This window comes from Myotis davidii, unplaced genomic scaffold (assembly GCF_000327345.1).
Source record: "Myotis davidii unplaced genomic scaffold, ASM32734v1 scaffold1147, whole genome shotgun sequence".
Lineage (NCBI taxonomy): Eukaryota > Metazoa > Chordata > Mammalia > Chiroptera > Vespertilionidae > Myotis > Myotis davidii.
In genome coordinates, this window is record NW_006298441.1 from 78,110 (window position 1) to 93,499 (window position 15,390).

General features: G+C 39.8%; 1 protein-coding gene across 1 annotated transcript in view; it reads left to right on the plus strand.

The window, feature by feature from the left end:
- The window catches only part of MTM1 (myotubularin 1), a 76,156-nt gene extending 62,104 nt beyond the window's left edge, over positions 1-14,052 (plus strand). The window contains exons 13-14 of the mRNA XM_015570705.1: positions 4,363-4,539; positions 12,959-14,052. Coding sequence (XP_015426191.1) covers positions 4,363-4,539; positions 12,959-13,126 — 345 coding nt within the window. The 3' untranslated portion in view covers positions 13,127-14,052. The remainder of the gene's footprint in view (positions 1-4,362; positions 4,540-12,958) is intronic.
- Positions 14,053-15,390: the final 1,338 nt, after the last annotated feature.

A 15,390-nucleotide genomic window follows, 5' to 3' on the forward strand; every position in this document is an offset into this window, starting at 1 on the left:
CAGCTAATGAATAAATAAACACATAGTGGAATTTTTTTAATACATTTTTATTGATTTCAGAGAGGAAGGGAAAGGGAGAGAGAGATAGAAACATCAATGATGAGAGAGAATCATTGATTGGTTACCTTCTGCCCCCCCCCTACTGGGGATCGAGCCTGCAACTCAGGCATGTGCCCTTGACTGGAATCGAACCTGGGACCCTTTAGTCCTCAGGTTGGCGCTCTATCCACTGAGCCATACCAGCTAGGGCACAATGGAATCTTATTAAGCCCAAAATGGGAATGAAATTTGGATCCATGCTACAACGTGGATGAACCTTGACAACATTATGCCAGGTTAAAGAAGCCAGACATAAAAAGGCCACATGTTATATGATTATGTTTATATGAAATATCCAGAATAATACATTCATAGAGACAGAAAGTACATCTGTAGTTGACAGGGGCTGGAGGGAGGGGAGAATGGGGGAAATGACTGGTTAATGGGTATAGAGCAGGAGTCGTCAAACTTTTTAAACAGGGGGCCAGTTCACTGTCCCTCAGACTGTTGGAGGGCCAGACTATAGTTTAAAAAAAAACTATGAACAAATTCCTATGCACACTGCACATATCTTATTTTGAAGTAAAAAAACAAAATGGGAACAAATACAATACTTGTATTTGCATGTGGCCCGCGGGCCGTAGTTTGAGGACCCCTAGTATAGTGTTTCCATTTAGGATGATGAAAATACCTTGGAACTTGATAGAAGCGATAATTTCACAACATTGTGAATGTACTAAAAGCCACTCATTTGTTAACTTTCAAATGGTGACTTTTATGGTATGTGAACTCCACCTCAACTTAAAAAAAAAAAGGTATTAAAAGGTATTTTTTTTAAAAAAAGGTATTAAAATACCTTGCTGGCTTGTCTCAGTGGATAGAGTGTCAGCCTGCAGACTGAAGGGTCTCAGATTCGATTCTGGGACATGCCCAGGTTGCGGCTCAATCCCCAGTGGGGGGTTGTGCAGCAGGCATCCGATCAATGATTCTCTCTTATCATTGATGTTTCTATCTCTCTCTCCTTCTCTCTTCCTCTCTGAAATCAATAAAGAAATATATTTTTTTTAAAAAAGAATCTCTGTGGAAACTTGACTAGCCTATGAAGAGATAACAACATCTAGGGTTCCTCACATTGAAGCTCAAGTTAATGAGCCTCATGATCTCAGAGATTCTAGTCAATTCTTCTTTCCTCTACTCTTACTTAATAGCGGACAATCAAGAGACAGAGAGAAAGCAGCTTGGAGAAAATAGCTACCTGCAATGTAAGGAAAGGGGAAACATAGACAAGAAGCTAGCACTTGCTATCCCGAGAAAGAGGGAAAAAAAGTATATAGATATATAGATATATAATATATGTATATTATATATATGTATATATATAAAATAAAGAGGTAATATGCACATTGACCCTAATGCCCTCGCATCACAAGATGGCTGTCCCCACGTCGTCACAAGATGGCCACCATGAGATGGCTGCCCCCCACTTCATCACAAGATGGCCGCCAGGGGAGGGCAGTTGGGGGCGACCAGGCCTGCAAGGGAGGGCAGTTAGGGGCAACTGGGCTGGCAGGGGAGGGCAGTTTGGGCAACCAGGCCTTCAGGGGAAGGCAGTTGGGGTCGATCAGGCCGTAGGAGAGGGCAGTTGGGGGTGTTCAGGCTGGCAAGGGAGCAGTTAAGCATCAATCCAAGGGGTCCTGGATTAGATAGGGTACAGGCTGGGCTGAGGGACACTCCCTCCCCAGTGCACAAGTTTCGTGCACTGGGCCTCTAAAATAAATATATATATAATCTCCATGAAATAATAACAGGATATTATTTGGAAAAGGACATTTAGACATCAGAAAAGAACTTGAAATAAAAACATACTATCAACAGAAATTAAAAACTCAGAAGAGTTGGAAGATAAAGTTGAAATCTCCCAGAAAATAGAATGCAGAGAAAGGTAGAAAATGGACACAAGAAAACTAGAAGATCAGTCCTAGAGTTCCAATATCCAAATAATAGGACTTCTACAAAGAGAAAATATCGAAAGCAGAGAGCAGGAAATTACTGAAATAACTTGAAAATATTTCCCAGAATTGAAATACATGGGCTTCCACATTGAGAAGCTTGCTAAGTGCCCAAGCAGAGTGGACAAAAATAGACCCGAAATAAGGCACATCTTTATGAAGTTTCAGAACACCGGGGACTAAAGAAAAGAAAGGATAAGCTTCCAAAGAGAAAAAAAATAGGTTATTTGCAAAACAAACAGAAATCAGGAAGACTGAATTCTTCAACAGCAGTATTAGAAGCTAGTAGTCTGTGGCACATTGCCTTCAGAATGTTTTTTGTTTGTTTTAATATTTTTATTGATTTTTAAAGGGAGAGGGAGAAAGAGAAACATTGATGAGAGAGTAGAACATTGATTGGCTGCCTCCTGCACGCCCCATACTGGAGATTGAGCCCACAACCCAGGCATGTGCCCCAACCAGGAATCAAACCAGCAACCTTTTGGTGCACGGTAGGATGTCCAACCAACTGAGCCACACTGGCCAGGGCAGCTTTCAGAAATTTAAAAGAGAATGGTTTCAACCTAGAATTCTATAGCCAGCAAACTGTCAACCAAATCTGAAAATAGACCAACGATATTCCTAGAAATGCATGGCAACAAGAAAGATTTACCTTCTGCACCACACCCTTTATCTGGAAGTTACTGGGATATGTGCTCCATGCAAATAAGAAAGAAGACTCCATGGAATTCAGGAAGCAGGAGCTCTAGTACAGAGAGAGTCAAGAAAGGATCCTCAGGGCAAAACAGAAGAGATCCAAGGTGACAGTTGGATACAAGGTGTAGGGGCACCCAGTGCCGCTTTCCTCTGAAGGTGAAATGAGGCTCCAGGTGTGCAGCGTCTTCACAGAAGTTTGAGACTGGAGGAAAAACTTGGGGTTGAATTAATGATGACCGCCAAGAAAAGTAAACGAACAGAATAGACAGTTGTTAAATAGAGGGAAACCAAAAAAAAATGGCAGGAAAAGAAATCACAGAATAAGTGACTATGTGGCTTACTTAGCAACAGCACTTGCTTTGTCATAGGAATCTAAACACTAAACATCAATGTGATCAAAGCTGGCTATATATTGGGAGTATGAGGCAGGATGTATAGTATGTGCATGTGGAAAGATGGGGGGGAGACAGTCTCAGTGTGTCAGTATTATAATTAATGCCTATAACTGGATAGCCAATAGGTAGCAAGAAAAGCATGATATTTAGAGATTTGGAGGTAAATACCAAATAATTAAATCAATTGATTTTAAAAATCAAACTCTTGCTTCTAGGAAGAGGGGCAATAGGCTACTTTTTTGTGTTTTCATAACAAAACTTGTTGAATGATTTGGCTTTTTAAGCTATGTATGTGCATGTCTAAAAACAAAAACAAGCATGCAAATAAATACAATGCAACATGCATGTGCTATCAGAAACGTACAGATAACATTTTAGGTGGATTCCAATGAAGGCCAAATTACATTGCATTATTATCATTCACATTAATTTAGTATGTATGTTAAAGAAATTTCTTCAGTCTCTTATTTCAAGCTGTTCTTTTTAGCTTCCAGTTGTAGCTTATTGGTTCATTCTTATTGAATGATTAATAGTAAGAGTTTTAAATTCTGCCTTTGGTAATTTTAATGCTTGCATTTTTCCCAAGCTTTGGTTTTTCGTTGGTTTATGGTCAAAATCTATAATAAAAATACAATGAAAATGTGAATATCTGTATGAGATGATGGACACCAGACTAAAAAGTGAAGATTCAGTGAAGTCAGTTACCCAGATTTTTTCCAAATATCCTAATGTTAGCATGATGTAAACTAAACATTTGTGTCATTGATTAAAATAACTTTATATCTAGATGCCTACTGTCAAGTGGATACAGGTTAAGATTTCATAGTTCTAACAAATACAGAAATGAAAAAAGTCAGTGGGTTCTTATGAGTATTTTTCTTTCTGCTTAATTAAAAAAAAAAAGCATACCGCCCATCTGTTCATAAATGTTTTACCTAACCAGTAATAGTCTTCTTAGGTCAGTGAATTGCATTTAATATGATAGCATCCTGCACCTCTATCTTCTGGCAGAAATAGTGGCTCTCAAGCTAGGCCATTATCTATGCAAATATCAGTAAGTGGCTTTGGAGCACTCACTGGCCCATGAGGCTTTTTGAGCTATTATGGGGATAATGTAAATGTGTGATTCTAGTTGGTGCTCAGCTGTATTGCCACAGGCTGTAAAATGTTTTGTGTGCTTGTGTGTGTTTTACTTAGGCTGTCTACTTTCTCTTTTTCTATAGAAAGTTACAGAAAGAACAGTTTCTTTATGGTCGCTGATAAACAGTAATAAAGACACATTCAAAAATCCCTTCTATACTAAAGAAATCAATCGAGTTTTATATCCAGTTGCCAGTATGCGTCATTTGGAACTTTGGGTGAATTACTACATTAGATGGAACCCCAGAATCAAACAACAGGTAAATGAACCTACATTGTTAAAAGATAGTCATGTCGATTGATTACTTCTGGACTTTGATGATGTTACTTTGTGTTTGTTTTTAATATTATGAGGAGAAATTATCAGGCTAATAAGTCACACTTGCTTTTAAACACACCTTTTATTAAAAATTGTTTTTATTTTTATTTTATTTTTTAGCTTAAAACAACACATTTATTCTCTTCTAGTTCTGGAGGCCAGAAATCTGAAATCGGTATCACTGGACCACACTTTCTCTGGAGAATTTAGGTAAAGATCCGTTCCTTACTAAACCATTTATTTGGACTGGGGTTAAACTTGCATTCTTTTGTCAATGGAAATAATTTTTTTCACTGAAATGTAAACTGATTTAAAGCTCTGGAAAATTTCTGAGGTTTTTTAAATTTTATTTTTTATTGGTAGAGAGAAAGAGAGAGAGAGAGAGAGAGAGAGAGATATCAAGTGTCTCCCATACAGGCCTGGACCAGGGAACGAAGAGAGAAATATCAATTTGTTGTTCCACTTATTTATGCATTAACTAGTTGATTCTTATATGTGCCCTGACCAGGGATCAAGCCTGCAACCTTGGCATATCGGGACGATACTCGAATCCACTGACCTACCCAGCCAGGGCAAAATTTTCTGAGTTTTGATAGTCAAAGATTTCCTTTAATCACTGGAAATTTTTATACATCATAGGAAAGAAAACATTTCCTACTCTCTGGTTCAGGAGTATGTACTAGGTCAACTAAGATCAGAGTGCTTTTTTCCTGAGGGTCTTTATTTCTAAAATAAAGATAATTGCTCTGTCAATGGATAGTACACTCAATTGGCCATTTATCATTCAAAAGTGAAAACAATGGTTTTTAATGGAACACATGCCACATTTTATTAAAGACACGCTCAGGCTTTCCATTTTCCCACCCCGACTTCATCAGAAATCAGAAGGAAAATACAGCCTGTTTGTAAAAGCTCGGAAGTACCACCATTTAGTGATTTGTTCTAAGTGCTATAAATATTCAGTATTTGTGATTGCTCTTTGTAAAGGTTTGCACATTTTCCTGCGGTTTGGATGGTTGACTACCTGTTCTCACAGGCCAGTCTTGCGTAAGTGCCAGCTTTAATCCTGCTAGAAATCGTTGGGCAACAGCAGGGACCCAGTGCTGCAGTCTGTCTCTGAGATTGTTTATTCCACTCAGGCAGCTGGCTGCACGCCATTCTGTGCTCTCTCTCCTCATTGGGGAAATGCCTGGTTCAAGGAGGCACTTTCATTGCAAGGTCTCTGCTGCATGCATGAAAGGCTCTTGCAATTTAGTAATGGTTGAAATGTGTAATCTTTTGGAAAGTGACAGATTCCAGGGCTGGAGAACATTCACTTGTTTAGTTTGGGATTTGAGAAGCATGTTTAGGATATGTATTTAACAGTAGCTCTATTGAGTGGAATATCAAGTAAAGAGGAAATGGGACTTTTTCCAGGGTTTTAATTGCTGTTACAGAGGACATGTCCCTTTTCTAATTAAAAAAGATTATATAGATGAGCACTGTTTGTCCTATACATTAAGCCTTTTCTGTGTTTATTGTGGCTTTTTTTCCAACCACTGGTAATTAGAAAATGTTGGCAATTTCTATATAGATTATATAATCTTCCCTCACCCATTTGTACTTAAATAAATTCTTGAAATTCAAGGAATTTTGAGCAATTCATTTCTGAATATATAATGGTAATAATAATAATAGTGTGACAAGGGAAGTTGGAAGGGGCATCAGTCGAATAACTTGCTGTAATGTATCTATTCCCTTGCTCTCAGAGAGCTTAGCAAAATAGAACTGGGCTAGATAGCACTGAGCATTCCTTGGTAGAGGTTTTGTTTTGTTCTGAGACAGTAATTGGACTATATTATAATCTGTGAAGTTTACTCAAAAAAGAAAATAACTTATCCTTTCAATATAGATTTTTCCACACATATCTTTCTGTGCTTTGACACTTTGTATTTTCATCCCCCAAATATTGAGTGTTCCCATGCATCAAGCACACAGGGGGACACAGAGATTAAGAAGAGGTGGTTTCATACAAGTACACAAGGAGCTCCCAGGCTGGTGGGAGCACCCAGGAACATAAGCCAATGAGTTTATGTAGAACATTATATCATACAGAAACAGATTAAAATTTGATCATATAGGACTTTTAAAATTATCTATAATAATAAAAGCATAATATGCTAATTAGACCAGACATCCAAACGACCTGCTGGACATCCTTCTGGATGAAGCCGCGGCAGCGGGGGCCGAGGCAGAGGTGGTTAGGGGTGATCAGGCAGGCAGGTGAGCAATTAGGGGCGATCAGGCAGGCAGGCAGAGTGGTTAGGGGCAATCAGGCAGGCAGGTGAGTAATTGGGGTGATCAGGCAGGCGAGCGGTTAAGAGCCAGCGGTCCCATATTGCAAGAGGCATGTCCAACTCTCAGACATCCCCTGAGAGGTCCCGAATTGGGAGAGGGTGCAGGCTAGGTTGAGGGACCTCCCCCCTATATAGGCCTCTAGTATAATATAAACCTAAAAGAATATACTTCACCATTGAAAAGTTAATTTGTTACTCAGTAGTGTGACCCAGTTGGTATAAAATGATTCCTGACTCAGTCATCACAGCTCAGTGGTTGAGTGTCAACCTATGAACCAGGAAGTCATGGTTTGATTCCTGGTCAGGGCACATGCCAGGTTGCAGACTTGATCCCTAGTGTGAGGCATACAGAAGGCAGCTGATCAATGATTCTTTCTCATCATTGATGTTTCTGTCTCTCTATCTCCATTCCTCTCTGAAATCAATAAAAATATATTTAAAAAATAAAAATAAAATGATTCCTGGGTACCGATAGTGTTCACAGCACTACAGTATGCTATCAGTACTTTCAGAACCAAAAACATATAGCTCCTCCCTATAATAAGCTGTTCGCCTAGAACCGTGGTCGGCAAACTGCGGCTCGCGAGCCACATGCGGCTCTTTGGCCCCTTGAGTGTGGCTCTTCCTAAGCCTTAGGAGTACCCTAATTAAGTTAATAACAATGTACCTACCTATATAGTTTAAGTTTAAAAAATTTGGCTCTCAAAAGAAATTTCAATTGTACTGTTGATATTTGGCTCTATTGACTAATGAGTTTGCCGACCACTGGCCTAGAAGAAGGCAGGGTTAGTGTGCTTTTAAAAGCAAAAGCCACCAACCCTTGCTACCACATAAAAACTCAGCAGAGTTGATGGAAAAACCAGTGCTTACATTTGACAAGATATCAATAAGCAAATTTGGTACTTTTATTTAATATAAGGAAATTACTCATGTCGAAAGCAGAAGTATAAATTAGTCACATTATAAACCTAAATGGGATCCTTCAGCTGCTGGTAAACCTCATATTGTATTTGGGGAACCACTGCACCTCATGTAGCTATCTACTAGGATTGCACTGGGCAAGTTCACATTTTGCATGTGGTAACTCAAGGATGAGAAAAAGAACAGCCAGATATGAATAGGCTGACCTGTGGGGTGTATAAGTCATTTTTGATAGAAAAGTGAAAAGGAATATTAATATAAACATCATTTGAAGCCTAAAATACTTCCATGCCTAGCTGATTGCCTATCTTCTGTTCTATGCTGAGCTGGCACACTCTTTACTTCATAATTCATTTCCCAAGTAAAAAGTTGAGATGTAGTATTTAAAGTCACTTGAGTTTAAATTTCATTTTTCATTATTTTGTCTTTTGGTATGCTATCACAATTGGACACTTCTATTTATATCTTCTAAATGATTTGTGTTTGCCTGTAGGCTAATGACTTCTATATATTTTGTTCCAATTACAAAACTGAATTATCTTTTTATTTCTAATAGTTTTTTTCCATCTGCTCTCTCAAGTTTTGTAATTACACAACCTTGTCATCAGCAAAAATGATTTCTTTTACTCTGATTTCTTTTTCTTGTCTAACTGTCCTTACTGGTACAATAACAAACTGATAGTCATAATAGTCATATGAAACAGGGAAGTTTTAAAAATAGCCAAGGTAATTTTGAAGGAGATTATCAAGGAAGAGCTTATCCTGCTATATATCAAGACTTATTTGAAACAGAATAGCAACCAGAAACAGAACACATGGAAATGGAGACTTGGGAGGGTAAGAAGGTAGTATCATAATGCATAGGGAAAAAAAATGGACTGGATGGTAAATGGTGCTGCCCTAGCAAATCACATTTAACATGTCTAAACCAGAACTCTTAATGTTCCCCCAAACCTGCTCCTTTTTCCATCTTCCCCTTTCAATTCTCAGCAACTCCATCCTAGTCACTCTGGCCGGAGACCTTAGTCATTTTGACACCTTTCTCTCTCATACTCCACATCCAGTCTGTCAGGAGAGTCTGCTGGGCCCAGCCTTCAAAATCTGTATGGCCTCTGAGCACTTCTCACCAGTTCCTACCATGCCCTTGGCCAGGACTCCCTGATTTCTACCCTTGCCTGCTTCTATTCTGTTCTCAATGCAGCAGCCAAAGTGGTCCTTGTAAAATATACACCAGATCCCACCACTCTTCTACTCAAAACCATCCAGGTAGCTGCTTATCTCACCCCAAGTCAAAGCTAACATCCTTATGGTGACCTCTGAGGCCTTATATGACCCCTGCCTTACCCCTTCCTTCTCTAACCCTCTCACCTTCTCACCAACAACTCTCACACACTCTGCTTCAGCCACACTGGGCTCCTTGCTTGTCCTCCCATATCCATCTACATCCTTCCCTGTTCTCCCTTAACCCTCCCCCCCCCCAGGAGCCACTTCAGTGAAGTTCCCCAGACCACACTGTCTATAGGGTACCTGGCACCCCCCTGTTCTCTATCCCTCTTACCCTGTCCTACTTCTTTCCCACAGTATTCATCACCTTTGGATGTTCTATGTAAGTCACAGGATCATTGTTGTTTGTTGTTTATCTGTCTCCCTCTGCTGGAAGAGAAACATCATAAAAAACAAATGGATCCTGAGCATCTAGAACAGTGTCTGGACCTTGGTATAATGAATAAAGAGAAAAAAAGGATATTAACAGGCACTGCACAGCCCTTACTCTACCAAACATCCTATATAATAAAAGCCTAATATGCTAAGTGTCCAGTCATCTGTTCAACCAATCAAAGCATAATATGCTGATGATATGCTAAGGTTGCTCAACTGCTCGGCTATGATGTACACTGACCACCAGGGGGCAGACAGTCAACCCGTCAACTAGTTGCTATGATGTGCATTGACCACCAGGAGGCAGACACTCAACGCGAAGCTGCCCCCTGGTGGTCAGTGCACTCCCAAAGGGGGAGTGCCGCTCAGCCAGAAGCCTGGCTCAAGGCTAGTGAGCACAGGGGCGGCAGCGCTAAGGACCCCACGGGGGATGTCCAACTGCCAACACGGAGTAGGCCTAAGCTGACAGTCAGCTCTGGCCTGTACCTTCTTAGAATCCGGGACCCCTCGGGGGATGTCAGAGAGCCGGTTTCAGCCCGATCCTGCAGGCCAGGCCGAGGGACCCCACTGGTGCACAAATTCATGCACTGGGCCTCTAATTTCTATTCTAATATCATATATGCATTTCTGAGAAATCTCACATTCTGCAGTCACAGGAAAAAGAACATGGCTTAAAAGAAGAATAGGATTAGGTCCAAATCCATGGACTTTTGTAACCAAAGCTCTAATGAAAGCAACAATTGCAATAGAAATGTGGGCACAGTTACATGTCTGCTGCATTTGCACTTGGCTTCCATTGATCACTCCTTGGCAGTCTCTAGTGGGGTGAATAGTGACCCCCAAAACATATGTCCACTCAGAACCTGGGAATATGACCTTATTTGGACAAAGGGTCTTTACAGGTTTAACTGAGTTAAGGATCTCAAGATGAGATCCTCATGAATTTAGAGTATGCCCTACATACAATGACAGGTATCCTTAGAAAGGAGAGCAGAGAAAGATTTGAGCCATAGATATATGTACAGTGGGGCCTTGACTTACGAGTTTAATTCGTTCCGTGACAGAGCTCATAACTCAAATTACTCGTATGTCAAATCTTAAAGTGAATGAGTGAGACACGTGATGCTGGGCTGATGTTGTGGCGTTCACTGTGACGTTTGCTGCGCCAACTAGCGGTGGGGTATCTGAAGCTGGCTCGTAACCCGAATTTTAGCTCGCAACTCAAAGCAAAAAATCGGCTGAGAGACGGCTCGTATCTCGAAAAACTCGTTAGTCGGGACACTTGTAAGTCAAGGCCCCACTGTACAGGAGAACACCATGTGAAAACAGGAGTGATTAGAATGATGCTGCTATAAGCCAAGGAAGACTAGAACCACCAGAAACTGGAAAAGGCAAGGAAGGATTGTCCCCTAGATCCTCCAGAGGGAACACAGCCCTGCTAACACCCTGATTTCAGGTTTCTGCTCTGCAGAACTGTGAGAAAATAAGTTTCTGCTTTAAGCCACCAAGTTTGTGTTAATTTGTTACAGCAACCACAGGAAACTAATACATACATGATCTTAAACCCTAGGCTTCATGCTCCCGCCTCTGAGATGCAGATCCTGGAGGGCATCTGCTTCTATTCCACACCATTTCCTTCAGCATTGACAGTCTAATCCAAGGTGTAGCCTTTCTTTATTAGTGTCTCATCTTCATGGCTTCCTTGTTGGTGTTCACAGCTTTGGTAAATATCATTGGAAAGCAGGACAGCTCTGGAATCCATTAGTACTAAAGGAAGGCACGTCTGTAGACTTTCAGCACTGTTCTTAATGTCTTCATATATTGTTCAGCTTTCCAGAAGCTTGCCCTGGGTCACTTCAAAACATTAATGTGATGGCTAGGGTGTCTTCCGAGGGCTGTTCTATTGTATACATTGGCCTGAGTGGTGATTACATTATTGCCAACATATGTAAACATTCATTGAGCTGAACATTTTAAGATTTGTTCACATTAATGTGTAATTTATATCTTAGTTAAAAAGTTTTAAAAATTAACATGCAGGGGAGAATCATCCTGTTCCAGCACTTTATACAGACATCAATGCACTTTTTAAAAATATATATATTTTATTTATTTTTTACAGAGAGGAAGGGAGAGGGATAGAGTTAGAAACATCGATGAGAGAGAAACATTGATCAGCTGCCTCCTGCACACCTCCCACTGGGGATGTTCCCGCAACCAAGGTATATGCCTTTGACCGGAATCGAACCTGGGACCCTTCAGTCCGCAGGCCAATGCTCTATCCACTGAGCCAAACCGGTTAGGCGGCAATGCACTGTTTATCAATCAAAGTTTTTGGTGTTGTAGCAAAGCAGACTGTATTGACTGCTTTCACTCTCACAACAACCCTGTGAGGTCCATGTCATTTTTATTCCCTCTTGACAGATGGGAAGTGGAGGATCCCAGAAGGTTAAGTCACACAGCTGGTAAGAGGCAGACCCAAGATTCACACCAAGACCAGTGGGTGTCAGAGCCGCTGCTCTCAGTCGTGCATTTATTACTATAAGCAATAGCACGTGAAAAGATGTAGTAGAGCAGAGCAATGCAATAGAAAACTACCATGTTACTCTCTTCAAATTGGCAAACACTCTTCTATTCCCAAGTTCTAATGAGGATATGGAGCAACAGGAACTACCAAACTCACTAGCGGCTCCTAAGTTTGTATCATCACCTCAGAGAACAATTTGGCAGCATCTAGTGAAGTTAGAGAGACCATACCTTCCATCCTTTCCAGCAGTTCCATACCTGGTCAAATTCCTTCAAGAAACATTTGCACATGTGCACAAAGAGATGTGTCCAAGGATAGTAGAGCATTGCATGTAGTAGTGGGGAGCACTGAAAATTGCCAGCTACCCATTCATGTGGGAATGGATAGATAAACTAGTTCATTCATTCAGTGGAATGCAAGGATCAATTCAGAAATACAATTTCAGGGCAAAATGTCAATTGATAACTAACTACAGAATACCACCTTTGTTGTGAAGTTTCAAAAAAATAGAAAAGAATAGTGTATTTTGTTTCTGGATACTCACTTGTAGGAAATGTGTCACAATTCTCTACCTACCAACTTGACAAGAGTTGTTGCCTCTGGGAGCAAAAAGGCAGTGGGCCCGGGGACGGAGAACACAGGAGATAGGAGCTATGTCTTGGTTGAAAACTTCAAAAAGATGGTGACGCATGTGGGAGGAAATGTGTACATAGTTATTTCTTGGTGGCATTTTATTATTCTTGGTACTTTTCTGTATTTTTAAATTAAGCCATATGGAAGGAAAGTATGCATAAATGTTGAACCTCAGTTAGAGGCTTATTCAAAAAGCAGGACCTATAGCAGATGTGTGTGGAGCAGGTGAAATTTTGTGACGTGGTGGGCACAAAGCAGTAACTCAGGCTCGTGCTTCTCTCCAGCAGCCAAATCCAGTGGAGCAGCGTTACATGGAGCTCCTGGCATTGCGCGACGAATACATAAAGCGGCTGGAGGAGTTGCAGCTCGCCAACTCTGCCAAGCTTTCTGATCCCTCAACTTCACCTTCCAGCCCTTCACAGATGCTGTCCCACGTGCAAACGCACTTCTGAGAGGGAGCCTTGCCCAATGCTGAGTTTGAGCTCTGAATAAAGGAAATAGTTGACTTTCATTTGGGGCCTCTGTACAAAGTAGATTAAAATATTTGCCTCCATGTAGAACTTGAACTAACATAATTTTACTCTTGAATATGTGCCTTCTAGATTACATATTACAAGAAAACTACAGTGTCTACACGGCAGTCAGAAGAAAGGATCCCAGATGGGGTTTTGGAAAAATTCTGATACCTTTCAAAAGAAGTTTTTGAAAACTATAAAGCTTAAATTTAATTTGCCTCTTTAGAAGTGCTGTGTATACAATATGTAATTTATGGGCTTAATTGCAACAACATTATTTTAAACTAAAGGGGATAAACGTTTTGTGAAATGGATTTTCCTCAGGTTGCTTAAAAGCATTGCTTCATATCATCTAAAACGAATGCAGATGTGAAAGGTGTGTTACTGCCAAAATCAAATTGAGCTCAGCTTCTGAGGCATTATCCAAAAGCAAGGTATTTCAATAATTGCCAAATTTTATACCATCATAAGTGGTGACTTAAGGAGAACTAGCTGTGTAGATTAAATTTTGGAATATGAGGTGTTTTCCCCTAATTTTCAAGAGAAGCATATTTTTATATTAAAAAAAAACACTGATGGGGCCCAGTTTAATATGATTTGATTTTTTAAAACTTTGCCAGTTCTATTTTCGAAGTTTTTCCTTGAGCTTGCCTAAAATTCTGACCCCTTTTCAGGTTGTGGGAAACCACTTAGATAGCACTGTGCAAGGATGTCGGGTGTCATATGCTGCTGAGGTGAATGTTTTCACAAATGTTGCTCTAGTCAAACCAGCTTATCTGCCAAAGCGTAGGGTTGACCATCTTGGATGTTTAAGCTATTGCTAAAGCATCATTTTTTTTTTTTAAATAAAAGCTGCAGATGTACATTTGTTGAGCGTATTCTTGAAAGTATTGTGTTTATTGATTTCTATTCAAATGATGTTGGGTGCCCCTCCTCCCAAGCGTGCATAAAAACTGATTCTACAAATTTTTACTTGAATACCTGGCAGTTTGCTTTTTCAGGTTTTTGTGTTTGTTTTTTTCTGTAGTATTAAGTGAAATTTCAAATGCAGTTCTATTTGATATCTGAACTAATTCATTTAGTAAGTATATTTGTAAAAGTTAAGGCTAGAGTGAAAGCAATTAATGTGTTTTACAATGATCTGTAAAGGACTATTTATAGCTAATATGGTTATGTTTTCAATGAATAAGAGAGATTAAATATATCTTTGTAAATTATTTTATGTCATAGTTTAATTGATCTATCAAATAAGACATCTCAAAAACAGTAGTATAATGTATAAATTTTGTATGTATAAGAAATTTTATTAGACATTCTCTTGCTTTTTGTAAACGCTGTAAATATTTCATAAATTAACAGTGTCACTCCATAAAAAGAAAAAAAAGCTAATACTAATAGCTTAAAGGATTTTGTGAAATTTCATGAAACATTTTTCATGGCAATGATGACTACAGACCTGCTGTAATAAATATATTAACTCAACAAAGCACTCTGTTTTCTGGGATGTAACTATATATGTGTTTTTTTTTCACTTTAATATATTTTTTATTGATTAAGATATTACATATGTGTCCTTGTCCCCACATTACCCTCTCCCCCCCCCCGCTCTTGCCCTCCCCCCCATTGTCCGTGTCCATTGGTTAGGCCTATATGCCTGCATGTAAGTCCTTTGGTTGATCTTCCCCCTTTATCCCCCCCCTCCCCTACCCTCCCTCCAAAGCCCGACAGTCCAATCAATGCCTCTCCCTCTCTGGATCAGTCCTTGTTCATCAGTCTATGTTGTTCCTTATATTCCACAAATGAGTGAGTTCATGTGGTATTTATCAGCTCTCCAGTTCCATCCATGTTGTGGCAAATGGTAAGAGTTCCTTTTTCTTCTCCCTCTTCTTAAAGAATACCTTTCAGCATTTCATATAATGCTGGTTTGGTGGTGATGAATTCCTTTAGCTTTTTCTTATCCGTGTAGCTCTTTATCTGACCTTCTATTCTGAATGATAGCTTTGCTGGATAAAGTAATCTTGGTTGTAGGTTCTTGCTATTCATCACTTTGAATATTTCTTGCCACTGCCATCTGGCCTGCATAGTTTCTGTTGAGAAATCAGCTGACAGTTGTATGGTAACTAACTTCTTTTCTCTTGCTGCTTTTAAGATTCTCTCTTTGTCTTTTGCCCTTGGCATTTTAATTATGATGGGTCTTGATG